The sequence below is a fragment of the Larimichthys crocea genome, chromosome XIII, assembly GCF_000972845.2.
Source record: "Larimichthys crocea isolate SSNF chromosome XIII, L_crocea_2.0, whole genome shotgun sequence".
Classification (NCBI taxonomy): Eukaryota; Metazoa; Chordata; class Actinopteri; family Sciaenidae; genus Larimichthys; species Larimichthys crocea.
Window position 1 is genome coordinate 31,584,686 of NC_040023.1, and position 18,466 is coordinate 31,603,151.

The following is an 18,466-nucleotide window of genomic DNA, read 5'->3' on the forward strand; positions in this document are numbered from 1 at the left end:
AACGTGTGCTCGTGCTCTGCCCATTTTTCGCTCTCCGAGACTAAAACACACGTCGCAGCGAGCATCAACTTCAAAACATATCGGAAATCCGGAGGAGGGAGGGAGGGTACGGACAGTTGGACATATCGACGGCTTTACCGAAGCAGCTTTTTAAAAAAGAAAACAGGATCCAAGCGGCAGCTCCGGTAGGAATGAAACTGTAAAAATAAAAAATGTGTCTGATATGGAAAACAGTCTGCCTGCTACAGCTAGCTCAGGGAGCTAACTAACTGACGGCAGTTGGTTTGTTAGCTCGGCTCGGCTCAGCTCGGCTCGGTTTCGGTTCGTGTTTTTTCCTCATCGGAACAAGTTTGGTTGTGAGTTTTTACAGGATTGTGATGTGTTTTGTTTTTTTAAAAACAGCCTGTCTGTCTGTCTGTCTGTCTGTCTGTCTGTCTCCGCGTCCAGTCACACCAACAGTTTACAAGACAGTTAACGGCGGTTAGCTCCACTTCAAAAAAAAAAAAAAAAAAAAAAAGTAACGTTAACCGCCGACGAAAACCGTCAATAAACGAGTTAAAACGTCGATATACTTCAACAACAGAGACTTATCTGTCGTTTTATTTTAAAAAGTATACGCTACTACTTTACTCAAATCACCTCAAACATCGCCCAGGCTAATGTAAGTCAATATTAGCTCAATTATCAGAGTGCCCACTTTGAGGTTTTCCTGTCTTTACAAGTTGGCCGGCTTGTTGTTAATGCAGCCAGAAAGTTTTCTAACAAGTTTAATGACATGGTGAGGGAGGGAGGAGTGGAGGAGCAGCAGCAGCAGCAGCTCGGTTTATTAATAGCAGACAGCTCATGAGGACTTTGAGTTATCTTAAAAAGTGGTGACAGTCGCTGTTGGGATATAAGGAAGTGTTTGTAATTGCTGATTTTCTGTTACTTTCTTGCTTGACTTTTCCAGGCTTTTTTTTTACAGTCTTTACTCTGGCCCTGCAGAACAAAGAGTCCTGAAGCTTGGTCGCCCCCTCCCCCCTGAACTGAACTGTCAGATTGATTGAGTCCATACTTGAGGACTGAGAGGACCAATGCAGGAGCTACTCTTTTACTATTACACAAGAAGGTGGAGCGATACAGTACTAACTTTCCTTTCCCCCCCTTTTCTACCATTGAGTTAATGAATGACTCCTGACTAAGTGACATGTTTGATGCACATTTCATATTGTATTCAATGCATAACCATAATTAGATTAGATAATACTTTATTTATCCCACAGCGGGGAAATTCACTTGTTTACAGCAGCGAAAAATAGAATCGAGGAGGGAAAACACAAGTGTACATATTTACAAAAAGTACTAAAGTAGAATGTGCAGATTTACAAAACAAGTACTTAGGTAGAACATAAACTAAAAAAAAACAAAAACAAGACAAACAAGAACAAAAAATAGCAATGGGACATGAACAGGCAGAGCGGGTCGTCCACTAATCAGATGATCGGCGGTTCGATCCCCGGCTCCTGCGGTCTGCATGTCGAAGTGTCCTTGGGCAAGACACTGAACCCCAAATTGCTCCCGAAGGCTGTGCCATCGGTGTGTGAATGTGTATGAATGGTTAGATCCGCAAACTGATGAGCAGTTGGCACCTTGCATGGTAGCCAATGCCATCAGTGTATGAATGTGTGTGAATGGGGTGAATGAGATATGTAGTGTAGAGCGCTTTGAGTGGTCGGAAGACTAGAAAGGCGCTATATAAGTACAGTCCATTTACCATTTACCATTTACAACATGATCAGGTGCAGGTGTTGTGAGGTCTCACAGCAGCAGGGATGAAGGACCTGCGAAACCTAATTGGAATAATTGATAAACTGTACCCAAATAGTGAACAAAGTAATTGCAGAAAGTTTGTGTCAAACAGTTTTTCTCAGATTATTTCCCATAAATGTTGCGTCAGAGATGAGTTTTACTGATATATATTTTTAACAGTCACATACTTACTCACTTACTTCCCCCCTTTTTTTTAGAAATAATCAGATTCAGTGTTTTCTTCGCTCTTTGACAGTTTGAACCGTGCACTCATTTGAACTTTCTAATGCGGAACAAGGCTGTTAAGTCGAGAGTTTCAGACTTTTATTACAGCTTGTGTCCACGTCTTCACCGCGCCCTGGTCCTTAAACAACAATATAAACTTTAAAATAACAATTTTCCCCACAAAGAAACTATTGAAGTGCTGAAATATAAAACTACAGTATAGAAAGAAAAAGGTGTTGTGACCCACCCTTCATTTTCTTCTTCTGTGTAAATTTATCTACCACATCTCTGTGTCAGGTTAAACACACTGCACATTTTAATATGTGAAACCAAACCTCTATCTCTATGACATAAGTACATTTCTTTCTTTTTTTTATCACAAAACATGTAGTTTTTAAACTTTTTTTGGCCAGAAATGACAAATGTACACAATAAGTAGTTGTAGTAACTGTGTTATAAATAATTTCTGCTACTTAGTGGTAGAGACTAAGAGGTAGCCTCTCCCTCTGTTGGCAGTTATTGTGACATTGAGGTTGGTTGTGACAGTATAAAAGTGTAAAGATTTGTTTCACTTCCTATTTATAATCATCTCACTGCAACAGATGTTTTCATCCTCAGTCCCCATTTTCTAACAATAAATCATTTACGCTGTAAACAGTCTGACGCCATTGTTAAAATCACAAGTTACCAACTTGATGCAGTTGAAGTGCTGTTATTAGGTTAAAAATGATCTACCATTTTCTTTTCTGACAGACCTACCTTAGTTTAAATTGGGCTAAATGTTGAATAAAATCAAATAAAAAAAAGTCACATTATTAATATAGAGACCCTGAGTTGAACAAAATATTTTATTCCGTCAATATGATCTCAAGCTCAAGATGCATATAGAGACAATAACTTTTATTCATACTGAATAATATCAATATCAATATTTCATTGTTGGTATCAGCTGCCAGACTCTCCGACAATAGCTTTTGTTTCATGTTATCTGTCTGTCCAAAAAAAACAAAACAAGGAACTACCTGCGGCGACTTGTTGACAACCTGATGTCACGCTATGTAGAGATCAGACCAGTCAAACTGGGTGGGTGGGGGAGAAGGGGAGAGAGAGAGAGAGAGAGAGGCGACATAGAAAGTGAATGAGAGAGAAGGAGCGCTGGTTGAGTCAAAGCCAGTGAGTCAGAAGTAAAAAATTGTTTCAAAACCCTCCCCCAAGTGCTACAGGACCTGTGGTGTCAACTGTCCTCTTCCTTGGGTAACTTGTTGCTCCAGTTTTGTTTGAGTTTTGTTTCTGCTCGCATAGGGGTTTCTTCATCTCCATGGCTGCCATTGCCAAGTTTCCAACTCACTGCAACTTACTACGACTGCATTAGTAACTGTCCCTGGTGGGTTGATTATAGCCTGATGTCAACAATACACTATGGAAATGACATGAGCAACCAAACGCAGAAAATGAGAATAAGTTGGAGGAAGGAGGAGAATGATGTGTTCCCCCTCTCCTCAGCGGTCTGTCTCAGCAGAGTCGCACTCGAGGGAACAGCCATAGAGACGTGTACCAGCTGCACCCACGATGAATGGAAAGAGCTCAGGGTGGGTTGCCATGACAAGGACGCTGGCACGCGTTGTTATGCAGACACCTCTTTTCTCAGGACATGTTTGCACAGTATTTCATTGCCTGGTTTTTGCTTGCTTGGTGCCTAAAAGAAAGAAAAGAGAAAAGGCCTGCTTACGTATACAGAATCTGAATAACGTTTGTGTAAAGAATATCTCCCTAATGCTTCGGTAGCTTTGTAAATTAAAAAACAAAAAATCACACTGTTTTTGTAAGAGCTATTTGTGGTCTGATTACTACGCTGTACAAATCAGTTCACAAACCATTTGAAATATACTTGATAATTAACTTAGACTTGAAAGTCCTCACTGTATGAATGACATGAAGCAGTCATCCAGCTTTGGTTTACATTCAACATCCTGTAGCCCTCAAACAGGATCTCAATCATGCAAGTGTGACGTTAAGGCAAGGTCTCATTTTATCTCAGTTTTTAAGAACGAGGAAGTGATAACATCCTGCTAATAATGATTCCTGTTTCCCTGCATGACTAAGTAAAGAGAAGTAAAGAAAGTTTCTCGAATCACCTATAACTCCCATAAATAAGAAAGAATGATGCCAGAGAAAGTCATGTAGTCATGCTGCAGTTAAAGAGCTAATGGCTGAGTTATTATTTCAACGCTACAAATCAGTTGTTGTTTTATTGTGGAGAGTTCAGGTTAATGTGACATAATACTGATTGCAGAGCTGAAAGGTTGCGAAAGTACACAGAGGTCAAGGCCAGATCTCCAGAGGAAACATGCTTTCATTTAAGACTTTGTACCACAGTTCTGTTCTGATGCTCTGACGCTGATGGGATGCCAGCATGACTCTGAAGACTCATGTTGTTGAAATCATGTGAAGTTACTGCAGAGAAACTTTTTGAAAACTTTCCTGTAGTAGGGTTCAGCAGATTTAACACAAAGGTCACACATTCAAGACTGGAGAGCGCAGTGCTCGTTCGTCCTTGATAGACTGGCGCATAACTGATGACACACCCGGGCAGATGCGAAGGCTTCACCCTCTGATGCAGAACCTTGCTTCAATGAGAACATACAGTCTCGCTGGTTTTGAGGCATGTATTTTTCCATCCTCTATTCTTCTCCTCTAGTCTTTCGTCAGTCATCGCTTTAAGGCCTTTTATTTGCTTTACATGCATGAGCTAAGACATATTGTTTCCGAGGTCCGTAGAACTCAATAGCCGATACCTAATAGCTGTTGTTCCCCTTTCTTGCGGAAACGCTGCTTTGAAGGCAGTTTCAACAGTAAAATGGCATTGTACTCGAGCAGGGTTCGGGCACATGCTCTGTACTTCGTTCCGTTTGATGTGAACCAGCTGTGCCTGGAATTTCTGGCTCAAATCACTACCAACTGTAAAATAACCCATGACAGGTAGTAAATGAGTGTTGGCGTTTTAAAAAATGTGATGTTTTTGTGCAAAAAAAGCCACCGATCGGTTACAGAGAACGAGCGATCTTGATAGTTGGAGAGGGTAGAAGAAAGAAGAAAACTGACTCAGGTGTTGTTGCCAATAAAGACGCAGCAGGAATGTCTGGTTCGGTAAATGTTTTCTGTGGTCACCCCCACTATGACTTGGTCTGGCTGCTCGCACGGCTCGCCGAGTTCTGTGTTGTTCCCATTAAACAGAAAGCAGCTTTAGACGGTTGTTTGCTTCTTCATATTTACACATTTCCTGTAAAAACGGGCAGATAGTGCAGGATATCGTTTTACATTTATAATAGCCAGTAGCGGAAGTGAGAAAGTGATTCATCAGATGAATAATTAGCCTACGCCCCAAGTGCAACCACTTTTTTTTATCATTTATATCATTAAGAATACCCGAAAACACCTAAAAACATACGATACATAGAGCTAAACATCCATTTTGACTTCATGGGGATTTAAAAGATCTGAACAGCAGTGTTGACCCTAAGCTTTAGTCCCGAGATGATGATCTAAATATATAACTCAATCCTCTATACCCCCATCGCCTTCATTTTCTTGTCTGCTCTTCATACGAACTCCCATGGTAGCGCTTGTGGATTCATTCATGCGTGTGCAAGCATACATGGGGACGTACCATATATATATATATATGGAATATTAATGCCCTGTGGGCAGAAAGGATAATGTCCTATTTGTCATCTGTTATGTGCTATCACTGTTTAAAGCATACACTGTACAGTGAGGTAAAAAAGCCTAGAGCTAGAGCATGATGTGTTATGCCAAACCTCTCTCTCTCTTTTTTTTAAATTCCAAATGTAGAAGGAAGGATATCTGTGCAATAGAGACAATGGAGCAAAAAGAACATAGTGTAACCAGACTGTTGGCTGCTCTCCCTCTTTTCCTCCAGCTTCTCTTAGTTTGCTTTGTCCTCTCTCTCTGGTTCACTCTCCCTCAGCCCCTAGGTAACACAGAAAGATACGTCTAAATCTAGTCACTGGGTCTCTTTTTTTTTTATTTTCTTTGCTGACAGCGGTTCCTGCTGCCAAGATTTCTCAAACACAATATGGCCCACAAGCAATAAAGCAAACCACATTTATCATTTTCCCATTTAGACATCTGACTATCTCATTACAGATGAATGTGAGGCTAGAATTTGAAAGAATAGGTAGGGAGTATCATAGAAAGTGTTGAGTCCATGGGGATTTTTCCATAATGCATGTTGCTTTGTCAGCTACCAGCTCAAACTTCCACACCACATCGATCTTATCGGCCATGTGTTGTCCTTGAAACCCTGAAAGATGTAATCGTTTATATTAATCTCATGAGCTTGAAAGACCATGAACCAGTTAGTAGGTCTTAGTTATTACTGTTTTCCAGGTCGCTTGTGTTTTTTTTTTTTCTGTCCTGGATCACATCTCTAAGTCGTGGAGTTGAATTTCCCCGCTGTGGGATTAACTTTATGGCATGATCTTTATAAATCATATCCATAATCTATGGGGGTTATTTATAGGGGCCGGGCAAAGTGACAAGGGTCAGTCTCCCATCTGCTCACTGTTTTTTTTTTTTTTTCCATGTGCAGATGAAAATCATCTGCAGCAGCAAGCAGAGGCTTTCCTCTCCTTTTTGATCCACATATCCCGTTAGAGAGAGAAAAAAATCTTTATTATCCCTGAGCTGAAAATCCTTGCAGTCAGCTTTCAAAGCAAAATGCAGAAAAACATTGACACTACAGCTCAGTGGGTTTGTCAGATGTCATCAAGATATCCGCGTACTTGTTGGCTGGGTGTGTTTCACAGTCTTTGCAGCCTTGTAGATTTTAACCATTTCCTGTCCTGTTTTTTGAAACATTTAAAGTTTACTAATCTTCACTGAAGAAACATGGAACCATGATGACAAAAACGGTTTACATAATATGAAATTGTGCAGAAAAAAGTTGTTTTCTTTGAATTATCAAGACTAATAATTGTAATTGCATGATGAAAATATACCAGTAGGCAGTTGTCCTTCTTTTTGCCATCTCTTGTAAAAGCACTCTTCTTGCTTTCTGTGTTCTGAGAAAAAGGCAAACACAGGAACAAAGCTTCTGAAAGCTCATATGCTCTGCACACTTTAGAGTCCAGACAGATGCATGTTGGGCATTAAACAGGTTCTGAATGTTTTTACAAAGCACACGCTGTAAAATTAGCGCTGGTACATGTAGGTATGCAATCAGCAGCTGCTCTAGTCTTTTAAAACTTTTTTTTTCTCTTCTTTCAGTCTCTCTGCCAGTCTTGTCGCATTCAGTAGGATTAGGATTAGCAGTCTGTGGCTGTCTACTTTAACAAGCGCTAATTAACGTGTGCCTGAGGATGCGTCGGATACTACAGCAGGCAGCACAAGAGCAAGGCGAGGGGGTTATGCAAGGTCGACAAACGCAACATCGCACCAAAGTGTGGCGATGTGACAGCTGAGTTTGTTGGCTCTAGAACTAGGAAGTTTCATCCACACGGCTTCCCGTCTGCCATCCGCTGTGGGCAGCAGGCCTCTCTTTGGGGAGGCATCTGCACTGAGGCCATGCTGGGCCTGATTAGTCAAGGCTCTCCAACTGTGCTGCTGAGCCTCCATGTAAACAAACACAATCCATTTATTTGGCCTGTACTGCACACAATTACTCTTTGTTTAGTGTGGAAATACATTCTGCTGTAAGTACAAAATCGCTGATGTCAACAGTTTGAACCAAAGGGTGTCAGTCAATGTAACCGTCCCTCCTCCTTCTCTGTGTTTTGTCTTTCAGAGCTCTGCTGGAGTGATTGGTCCAGTGCCTGCACATCCAAGTAAGTCGAGTGGCCATCAGCCCTGGGAGCTGCTTCGAGGTGTCTCCTAGTTGTGGATTGCATCATTACGAGACAATAACAGTGGGAATCAAAACTCTCCCTCCTCCCCCTCTCCATTGAAACCCTCCTCCTAACAAATACACACTCCAACACACACACACACACACATGCAAAAACCACCGACCACTCCTCCCACGCTGGTCATGGTCCACTCCCTCTGTCTCTGCAGCCAGTCAGGCAGGGAGTCGATGGAAAGTGTGTAATCCTCTGTAAAGTAAAGGGCCTATACGGCTGCATATGCTCCCTTTTTGTTATGGCAGCTGTTATTGTTGCAGAGGCCTCCCTCAGGAGAGAACATGAGGGAGAACAGAAGGCGGCATAACGCTCACAAAGGCTCAAAACGAGAGAGCGAGAGAGGGACTGAGGGACACTGACGCTGCCAATTTATTTGACCGGAGGAGAATGAGCTTCGCGGGGCAATGGATGGAATTCAATGGGGGTGAAACCACATGATGTGGGACTGGCCTTACCTCCTCACACCAATCACAAATTGGACCAACAGTCAACTTTGGAGATATTTGCCACATAGTGACCTGCAACAAGGAATGCAGTGAAATAGAGAAAAGTAGAAGAGACTTTTTTTTTTTTTTTTTTTTTTTTTTTGGTTTAGATCATTTTTCTATTTTTTTTCTCTCCTTGGTGTTTTTTTCACTAACGCCCTACCGAAAGTGCCTTTTTGTCTATTTTTTTTAAAACATCTTGCTCTATATTCATACGCCATATCGTCACTGGTTATTACATATAACTTTACGTACAGTCACTGTCACATTCACACGTGTGTTGCCATTTAGAAAAGGGTATATAATATATTAGACTTTGTGCATAGGTGTTTACAGCCACATCACCAGCCTCCATCAAATTCCCAGCTGACAATCATCGCCTTCCTTAATTTTGTTTCTACTCGGGGCAGGGTCGAGTTCTGTTGCTCTGTTCTTCTGCACCACCTTCTTCTGATCTTTGTTTCTTCAACGACACATAGCCGTCGCCATGGTTAGTATCCAGTCCAAATGGCGCTACCTTTTCATGTTTCTGGGCATCCAGCTGGTGGTCATGGCACTGCTGTCCCGAGAGGGATACCAGAAGAGGGTCTCTTACTTCATCCGAATCTTCCGCAAGCCTGACACCACTGGTTTGTCCAGCCGTAACCACACAGCAGCTGGCTCCGCTGGAGGGGATGTATATGCAAACCTCTCCCACATATCCAAAGCTCATAGCCATGGAGATGACATGCCATACTGCCCTAAGACGTCCCCTTTTATCGGTGAGTGTCCTCGACTGCTGCTACTAATTCTATAATGATGTGCTAGAGGTAAATCTTTCTACACACACTTTATTTCAAGATGTTTCAAGTAGCAGCAATGGCTCCCAAGTGCATCACAATGGTACGGCTGTCTGTCATTACCATTTAGCACAATGAAGTTTAGCCATCACTCGTTTACAGGCCATTGCCGCACTTGGAATAGAGTCGTAGAAAATCAACTGCTGCTTGGTGGTGTAGTTTTGTGGTAGTTTGTTACAGTTTTCATCATCTGCTGTGAAAGTCAATATAAAGATTTGAGTCTGCAAAATGTGTATTAGGAGCAGGTTGTACAAGTTAAGCAACTTAAACAAACTTTGGATGTTTTTAAATATTTACAGTGGATGTACAGTAAATTCAGTTCTTTTTGTTCCTGATCACCTGAAGACATAAAGTATCTGACATAGTTCAAAATTAAGTAATAGATGTAGCACTTAAGCACTACATGAGTGCTCAACTTCCTTGTTTTAGTAATTCACAGAACGCTTGGCGTTTTAAACCATTCTGCCTGCACAGTTTCACTGAAACTGATTTAACAAGTGCAGCGTAGTGTTTGTTGCACACGACTCTTTTTGTTTTTATCGAGACGGTGTAAACAGGTTTCATCTTCATTCCTGATGCTTGATCATAGCATACCTGTTCAGTGAGTTTGTCATGACGAGAGGTGAAACAGATCTTGAAAGTACTCTTTGTACTGTACTCCTGTATCGCACATAGCCTCTTTTCTTTCACTCTGATTTTAGCCACATTATTGTCCACACACATCATATCATGGATATCGTGGCTACAATTACAAGTCAAGATCAGTAGTTGTGATGTCAGTTTTTTAAATTTGGTTATCTAAATTATCTGTCAGTTACCGCTTAGGGGCAATTTAAACAGTTGGAAACAGCCACTGACTTTTTTTTCCCCCCTGCATGATTTTCTACAGCACAGTGCACAGTCATAGTTTTTTAATACAGAGCTTAGTATGTATGCTTCACGCTCTTAATACATTTTAATGCAACGTAGCGTACCAGTAGCCTACCACTGTGTGTCTTTGGAGCGTGTGAAATCAATATTGACCTCGGAAATAGCAGTTCAAATTTGGCTTGCTTAATCACTCTTGTTTGCCCTGGAGTGTGACGTTTGAACACACGTCATGGTAGTACTAAGTGGACTTTATCACATATCTTCTATTTGTCGTCGTCCTCGCCACACACTTGTTACACATTACTTTGGGAATTTGATCACTGCTCATTGTTTGTTCACTGTATATACGATTGATAGTTAAAGTGGGCTTGGTTTTCTTTTTCCCAGACTCTGCCCTCGGCGCCTTTTGTTCCCCGCATTATTGTCAGTAATCTTACACTATATGCTGATAGCTTAGCCATGAGGTATTGAATACTTTCCTGGAAAACAAATAATGGTCAAAGCTTTTTGACTGAGTGAACAGAAAACCACCTGGAGTTTCAGTGAAACAGGATGAGCTCGCTTGGCCCGTGGTTTGACAAAACACATCTAGGGTTGCAACTAATAACTATTATTAATATATTTTTTTCTCAATAATGGTCTTCTTAAATAGATAGAAGCCTTGACTAAACTAAAGTGTCAATCTTAGGAAACTTAAATTTTCTGCTGCTTATCTGTGTACGGTTTGAATTATTGTTATAGCCTGCTGTGAACAAAAAAAAGTGATTATAATAATAATAATAATATAAGAATAATAATAATAATAATAATAATAATAATAATAATAATAATAATAATAAATAGTCGTAGGCCATGTAGCCTATCATATCCCCATCCCTTTTGGTTTTCCACCATACTTTTTACACTCATACAGTATTAAATAACCTGATAAATCCTGCAGATCATGGATGGAACAAAGAATCTTTGCTCTTCTCTCCTGGCTCACATGATCATTTGTGTATGCAAATTGTCTAGTTGCTTACTTGGTTTTATCATTACACTCGTTATATACACTTCATACTAGGATAGATGGTCTACTTCTTGACGTGTACTTTTGTTTTTACATTCTCAGTTATTGCTTTATGGGGAAAAGAAATCCACACTCTCTGTAGAAGTCTTTGTATAATGTTGTTTTTTGACAATGTGGTGTGACTAGTAATGCACCGGAAGAACCAAACACATCGCAGTCAAAGTTAGCTAGATCATCAGTATAGAGGTATTAATATTGAAAAGGTATGAAGCAGATCTTTTGGTACATTTTATATATTTGGTTTATTTAATCCAAAATGTCAAAATATTCTAATGGAGTTCTGTTTATGGGTTTTACTCTTACATTTTCAAATATACTGTGCTATTTCTAACAAAGTACAAATGTCAGAACTTGTATTGGTGCATTTACACATCCAGCTCTGTGCTAGTATCAATGTTTCAGACTGCACTTTTAACAGGGTTCAGCACATCAGACAAAAAAAAGGTCTTTTAAAAAAAAATGAGATCATATTCAAATCATTCTAACCAGATTATTTGCCTTCACTCCATCCAACATATCATGTTTCCTACTAGTATTGACAGCAGACCAATTTGTGCTCACAGGTGGGCCGATCCACGTCAGCTTCCCGTCACGGCTGACTCTAGAGGAGGTTCAGAGGAAAAATCCACTGGTGGTGCGCGGAGGACGCTACAGACCACCCGACTGTGATGCGAGGCACAAAACAGCCATCATCATTCCCCACAGACACCGAGAACATCACCTTAAGTTCCTACTCTACTACCTACATCCTTTCCTGCAGCGACAGCAGCTCCAGTATGGGATCTACGTCATACACCAGGTGAAACATGCGCATAAACTAACACAGGCTCAGGTTAGATGAAGAGTGCCCTCTTGTGTGCTGTTACTAAATGCGCACGTTGGAGGCTAAGAATGCTCAAGTGGCTTAGGAGGTTTAATCTCCTTAGCTGCCTGTAAGAATTTATTGACGTTAACTCCAGAGCACTTTCCCCTCCTTACACCTCTTGAGCTGGATTTTTTAATTATATTGTTAAATCTTGCTTCTTGTGATTTGTCTGGTCAAGACCTCCAGAATAAGTCTGGTAGGTATGTACGGATGGTATTTAGATGTTAATGGTACCAATCCAACAAAATTAACATTGCGTTATTTTCTCATACTGAATATAAATTCTCGATCCATCCAATGTTATGTTTTACCAGCGGTAATGGGATTTCTGAATAAAATCTGAATCTCACATCTGCTTGTGAAGCTAACTTCATACCCTTGCCGTAGGCACACGGCATAAATGTTATTGACGTTACTTAACAATCTGATGTGACCACTTCTTCCAGAGGAGGCTCCGAGCGCCCTGAAACTGAAATTCTGATAAACTACTTCTAAATCATCAACCCATGTTTGTGTAATTTTAATAAACTTTATGTGGGCTCTAGGCTTCTAGCATACATAACAAACCTTAGGTGAATGGGGCAACAAGAGATGAGCTACGAGCGGCTGAAAACAGTGCATCTCTTCACCTGTATGTGATGCACTTTCACTATACGTTTAGAAAGATCACTTGTGTTTTGACTTTGATTCTAGTAAGAAAGGAGCAGAACAGGCAACAGAAATAATGTCCATGCCTGTTAAATACTTGGTTTCAGTACCCACCCTCATAGGTTCATAAATTATGCATCAGAGCATCAAGGTTGCAGGAAGGTTTCTCAGTCGTCCAGGTCATCTTTCTTTGAGAATGGTTAAGCCGAAGTCAGGGATCGTTAAGCATGCCATTGTTTTCACTCGGTTCGTTAGAGCTCTTTGTTGTTGTGTCTGAGCCGTTTGGGTCACCTGAGATCTGGTGTGTGCCTCTAACGGCCGTTGGAGTCACACGAGGGCAAGTATGAATTGTTGTTCAAGTCTCTTGGGAAAAGGTGAAAGAACAGCATTGTAGGTGGGTGATGAGATGTCTGAGACCTCCTCTTGTGTTTGTGGGATGGTTTCTCTGCTTTAACACAGATAACGACCCGTCTTTCCTATTCGAAATGTGAACATTATTATCACTAAAAGAGTGTCCCTCGTCCCTAAGGTGTTTGTTAATTGGCTATTAAGTGGTTTAACCAACGTTTAGGTTTTCTGTTTTTGCAGATACGTAAGGGATGACAATCTTTCTTTTCTTCATCACCTGTTGTGTTAGTGTGCCTCCTAGATTTTGTGGCCACAAAGGTCCTGTTCCATCCTCTGCTGGTTATTTGATATTATACACCCACTACCTCATACTAACAAATTAGTTGCTGTTTAAATACTCAGACTGGTGTGTAAGATGAGGTCATCAGCACACACACACACACACACACACACACACACACATACACATACAGTCTGCTTTGATATTAAGTGTCTGTGCTTACTTTTCAGGCTGGGAACTACACTTTTAACAGGGCCAAGCTGATGAATGTTGGTTTCCGGGAGGCCATGAAGGAGGAAGACTGGGACTGTCTGTTCTTCCACGATGTGGACCTCATTCCAGAGGACGATCGCAACACGTACATCTGTGACTCCAACCCCAAGCACGCAGCCATCGCCATGGATAAGTTTGGCTACAAGTATGTCCATTTTTTTTTTGTCTGTGAATTAGGGCTGGTAACATTCCCCAGAAATTGAATTCGAATATTAGTCTTAAAAAATGGTCCGAATATCGAATATATTCGAATATTCTTAATTAATTAATTAATTAATTAATTATTTTCCCCCCGCGGAGAATAGGACTTGTAACAGTATTGTAACAGTACCCCGTTATATCCAACAGAGGGCGTTGCACTGCCAAATGTCAAGAAAAACGACCAGTGGTAGTCAAACGCTGATTTATTTTCGGTCTTCAAACTAAATCCAAGCGTCATGTTCAACATGTTACATTTAGTGTAACTTCAGTGCAATTTATGCAAAACTGTACTGCTCATCGGGATCACTGGTGTGTAGCCTGCTCTTCATTGAGGTGGGGAGCGGGATGGGGTGCTTCCTTGTTGTGTCACGTGACTGCAGATAGCTAGCCTACAGGTCAGTAAGGGACGCACCATGGGACACAACGGAGGAGAATCAATGCGCGCGCTGCCCTGAGCAAATAGTAAATATTCGAATATTCATTTTTACGTTCGAATATACATATTTTTTATCATATTCGAATAATATTCGAAATTCGAATATTAGTTTACCAGTCCTACTGTGAATGTCAGTAGAAGGGCTCTGTCTTCACACATAGACCCATAGCACATTCTATGTTCTACTTAACTGTGTTTTTTTTTTGTTTTGTTTTGTGATCTATAATCACGTCCAGGCTTCCGTACAAGATGTACTTTGGAGGAGTGTCAGCTCTGACGCCACTGCACTACCTCAAAATGAACGGCTTTCCCAACAACTACTGGGGCTGGGGCGGAGAGGACGACGATATTGGAGTCAGGTGAGAATAGTTTAGGCCAGATGCTTTTAAGTTGCCAGTCGGACATTGACGTTTCCTGTTTCGAAGCTCTGCTTGAATGACGTCTGATCTCTGATATGACATTGATATTAAACACATCAACCACATTGAAGCATTTTCACATTCCAGCTGTGTTTATAGATATAATATCACAATGTTTTGCTTCATGTCCCCTTGAACCACAGACTGACATTTGTTTCTTGTGTTCTCAGAGTGTCTCTGGCGGGGATGTACATCACTCGTCCGTCACTGAAGGTTGGCCGTTACAAGATGATTAAACACAAGCTGGACAAAGGCAACGATGTGAACCCAAAGAGGTACACACAGCAAGTTGATGCAATTCGTTGGGTGCTGTTTGTAGCACATCTGCATTTGTTTTTTGATTATGTATAGAAACGACAGAAACAATTCTTTTCTCTCTCTTAAAGGTTCAACATGTTGGCCAAGACACGTCAGACCTGGAAATTGGATGGGATGAACACAGCTGAATATGAGACAATCTCACGGCAATACCTGCCTCTCTACACCAACATCACTGTCAACATCGGCACTGAGGACGGTCTACATCCGTCTCCCCCGACAACACCTGCCAAAGCTGCAGGCAAACCGGCAGGCAAAATACTTGACCCAGCCAAACCCCCTGCCAAACCCAACGAAGGCCACTCAGAGAAATAGTCTACCCTAAGGGACCACTAATCATGTTTCACTCTGCCATGACTTGAGTGGGTAGGTTTTCTCCCTAGTGGCCTGGAGTTTATAGCTATTTTTTTTCCCCTGTCGAGGAATTAGTGGAAAATCAATGTCATACTTCCTGTGGACAGTAGGGGTACTCGTCTGGGTGATTTAAAAACACCCGATTTATTAAAAATAGAAACAATGGACCTGAGTTTATCAACCCTTAGGTGAAAGCTCTCTGCCTTTGATTCCCGTGACATCACTGATTATTCTTCCAAGGGAGCCACAGTGAAGAGTGAAGGGTTAAAGTTGGACTCTATGAGTTTATATATCTACAGGGCTGTGGTGGTTGGTTAAACCTTGTGATGCCTTAGAATCTTGTTCGTTTTTTTTGTCTTTTCACACGTACCTTACATAATTTAGAATATCGAGTTCGATGGAACAGTAGCTGCAATTTCCAGCAGTCGCACTGTGACGCAACAGAACTTGACTCATTTTTCTCTCAACGCCAATGAAAACACGAGTGAAGGTGATGGGGGGTTTTTTGTTGTTGTTTTTGTTTCCAGCTGAGTGTGTGAAGCTGCTACAGCGATTACTAAGTGAAGGAATTTGGCGGATTTGTGTATTACTGTTACTGATATTACTGCTTCTCACATAACAGTGCACATATCCTATCTGTCTGCAGAAATGTTTCCTACACAGAGAATGCTGATCTACATCTGTTTGGTTCATGTATCAAAAGAGAAACTAAAATCTAATGTTTTGAATGCTGTACACATGATTTTTGCCACATGTTGAGTGGACTTTGTGTGAATGAGAATAGTGAAAACATTTTAGGTCTGTACACCAAGGCTAAGGGTACAGTTCCTCTGTGTAGCATTTGTCTTCATATTTCGGCGTATCCTTCAATATCTTCAGCATTTGATTGAATTCTTTTTCTTTTCCTGTGTGTTTTTGTGTATATGCCTTTTATCAAACAGAGCAGGCTTTGGTGACAGTGATCGGCCCTCTGCCTTCAGATGAGCTTGTGGTTTACAGCGAAATGGATCGTGTCTTGCTAAACTTTTTTTCTTTTAAAAAAAAATTTGTACCCACATATGAACCCAAAAGCAAAACACGACAAATCGTTGCTGTTGTCGTGAGAGAACATTGGGTTCATGCATGTTTTTGATTCATTTAGTTCAACTGAAAAACAAATATATTGTGCTTTTAGCTTTGGGAAAATTTCTGCAACATCTTTTGGACTGGTTTAATCCTTTAAAAACCCCACAGAGTAATGTCTAAATGTTAAGTTGACATGACTGTCATTGTGAAAATTAACTGAAAATTCGAGGCATGTTGCAGATATTTTTAGCAATATTTTCACGCTCTGGGCCGATTTGATCAATAAGGAAAGAGGCTTTCTTTGGTCACTCTGTGTAATAGCAGCCAGTGACTTCAACATTGACCCAGTTTGCTCATGCTGTAACCCAATTATTACTTATCAGATGGAGACATCCGCATCTTTTTCCATTAGTGCGTATGCTGCATGTCAACTCTTTGCCCTGCCTCTTCTTCACTTCTCTCCACTCTTGACAGATTTGATTGTTTACATGCGAAAGAAAAGCAGTCTCTTTTACACAGTGAATGTGGCTGTACTGGCAGGTGAACAAGGCTGAAACCAAAGATGACTGTTGGAAAGCTGTGACGATGGATACAAAATGTGTGTGTGTTTATAGTATATGCTATTCGTTGTGAATGATTTCCACACAAAACATTATTTCTTCCTGTCTATATTGGAAGCCTCTTTCAGTTCTGACTTCAAAGAATCTCGAACCAACATGTATTCAGTACTGCATTTTTCTTTTAGTTTTTTGAGTGATTATTTTTTTCTCCAAACGCTGTACTGAAACCTTATTTTTATCTTCATGTCATTGTGGTATTTGTCTGCTGAAGAGGACAAGATGAGCTCTGAGAGTGGTTGCCTGTGATTTTCATAAATAGATGACTATATACTGTATTATCATTTTGATGTGAATTCATATTCAACTCCTATGGCCTTAGCAGCACACACACACAATACTAGTATTTCAGTACATGGCCATCAATAGCATCTTTATATCAAGAGTAGATATGCATGGCAAAGAACCTATTAGTAAGGGGTATGAGAATGTACTGAGCACACCATGGAGATGATACATATCAGTGCTCACCTAGAAAATCTGACGCATGCTGAAGTGTCTATGTTGTGAACCGGAAAAATTGTTTTTTGTGACTTTGAATATAAGTTTCCTTGGTGGAGTGCTCTTAAGTTTTTAAATTTCAGGATAAAGAGTAGCATCTTTTTGAGCAAAATCTGCAAAGGACATTTTTATTTCCAAAGTCACAATGTACAGTCTCCATCATTGACGTTGTTTTGGGTTTTTTTTTTTAAAAATTTCATTAAGCCCTTTCGTGTTTTGATGTGATTCCGTTCTGATGTTGATAAGCTCGGCAGGCGATAGAAAGCAGTCATCATCACAGGGTAGAACGGAGGCAACCGAGGGCGATGTGACTTTGTGATTTCTTTCTGCTCTCTTTTATGAATCTGCACAGTCCAGAGTGGCCTTAAATTCATTAATAAACTGATTATACAAAAGAAATATTTCAGTGTGGCGTAGTTGGAATGATTTGTCTTTTTATTTTGTGCTCATTTTATTTTATTGTATTGCATTTTGAGAGTCCCTTGTGCAGGATGTACAGGGCTCTATATTCAGAATATAGCAGAAACTGAATATAATATATGTATGTATGACATCTTAGACATGTTTTGACCAGAGCAGGTAGATCAAACACTGGCTCTAGAAAAACTGTGTGTCTTGGGCCACTGTAGTTTCTCCTTCATACTAGAAACAGAAGACAGAGTGAAGGGGTTACAATGCAAAACTATACCGCTAGATGGCATCAAATCCCTTTCCACACTGCTCCTTTTAAAACTGTGAGTAGTCAGAAACATACCTCCTTAACACACATACATTTACACCCCCAGTGCAAATGGAGCAAACCAAAGTAAATACAAGATATAAAAATACAAATCTATACAAGACAAAACAATAATTTGTAGTTGGCCCTACCTCCCTCATTTTTCAGTCTGTGGAGATAATGTGCACAGGAATCCATGATGTCTTGTGCTGAAAAGTTTATTGAA

The 18,466-nt window shown here is 40.6% G+C and overlaps 1 protein-coding gene across 4 annotated transcripts; it reads left to right on the plus strand.

Moving 5' to 3' along the window:
* LOC104930288 (beta-1,4-galactosyltransferase 3) lies at positions 1–17,705 on the plus strand. Of its 4 annotated transcripts, none has more exons than XM_027286241.1 (8): positions 2–185; positions 965–1,108; positions 7,820–9,180; positions 11,761–11,996; positions 13,569–13,756; positions 14,485–14,607; positions 14,838–14,942; positions 15,054–17,705. In XM_027286241.1, the coding sequence occupies exons 3-8, from the start codon at positions 8,907–8,909 to the stop codon at positions 15,298–15,300; spliced, it is 1,173 nt and encodes a 390-aa protein (XP_027142042.1). In that variant the 5' UTR covers positions 2–185; positions 965–1,108; positions 7,820–8,906; the 3' UTR covers positions 15,301–17,705. The 4 variants fall into 4 exon arrangements, with proteins under 4 accessions (XP_027142041.1, XP_027142042.1, XP_027142044.1 ...); XM_027286243.1 differs by having other exon boundaries at positions 985–1,108; XM_027286240.1 differs by lacking the exon at positions 965–1,108 and having other exon boundaries at positions 1–185.
* Positions 17,706–18,466: the final 761 nt, after the last annotated feature.

Bases quoted from the DNA above. Each gene is read 5' to 3' on its own strand.
- LOC104930288 (XM_027286240.1), top strand. From the start codon at position 8,907: ATGGTTAGTATCCAGTCCAAATGGCGCTACCTTTTCATGTTTCTGGGC. The intron at 9,181-11,760 runs GTGAGTGTCCTC...TTGTGCTCACAG, and splicing joins TAAGACGTCCCCTTTTATCG to GTGGGCCGATCCACGTCAGC. The intron at 14,943-15,053 runs GTACACACAGCA...TCTCTCTTAAAG, and splicing joins AACGATGTGAACCCAAAGAG to GTTCAACATGTTGGCCAAGA.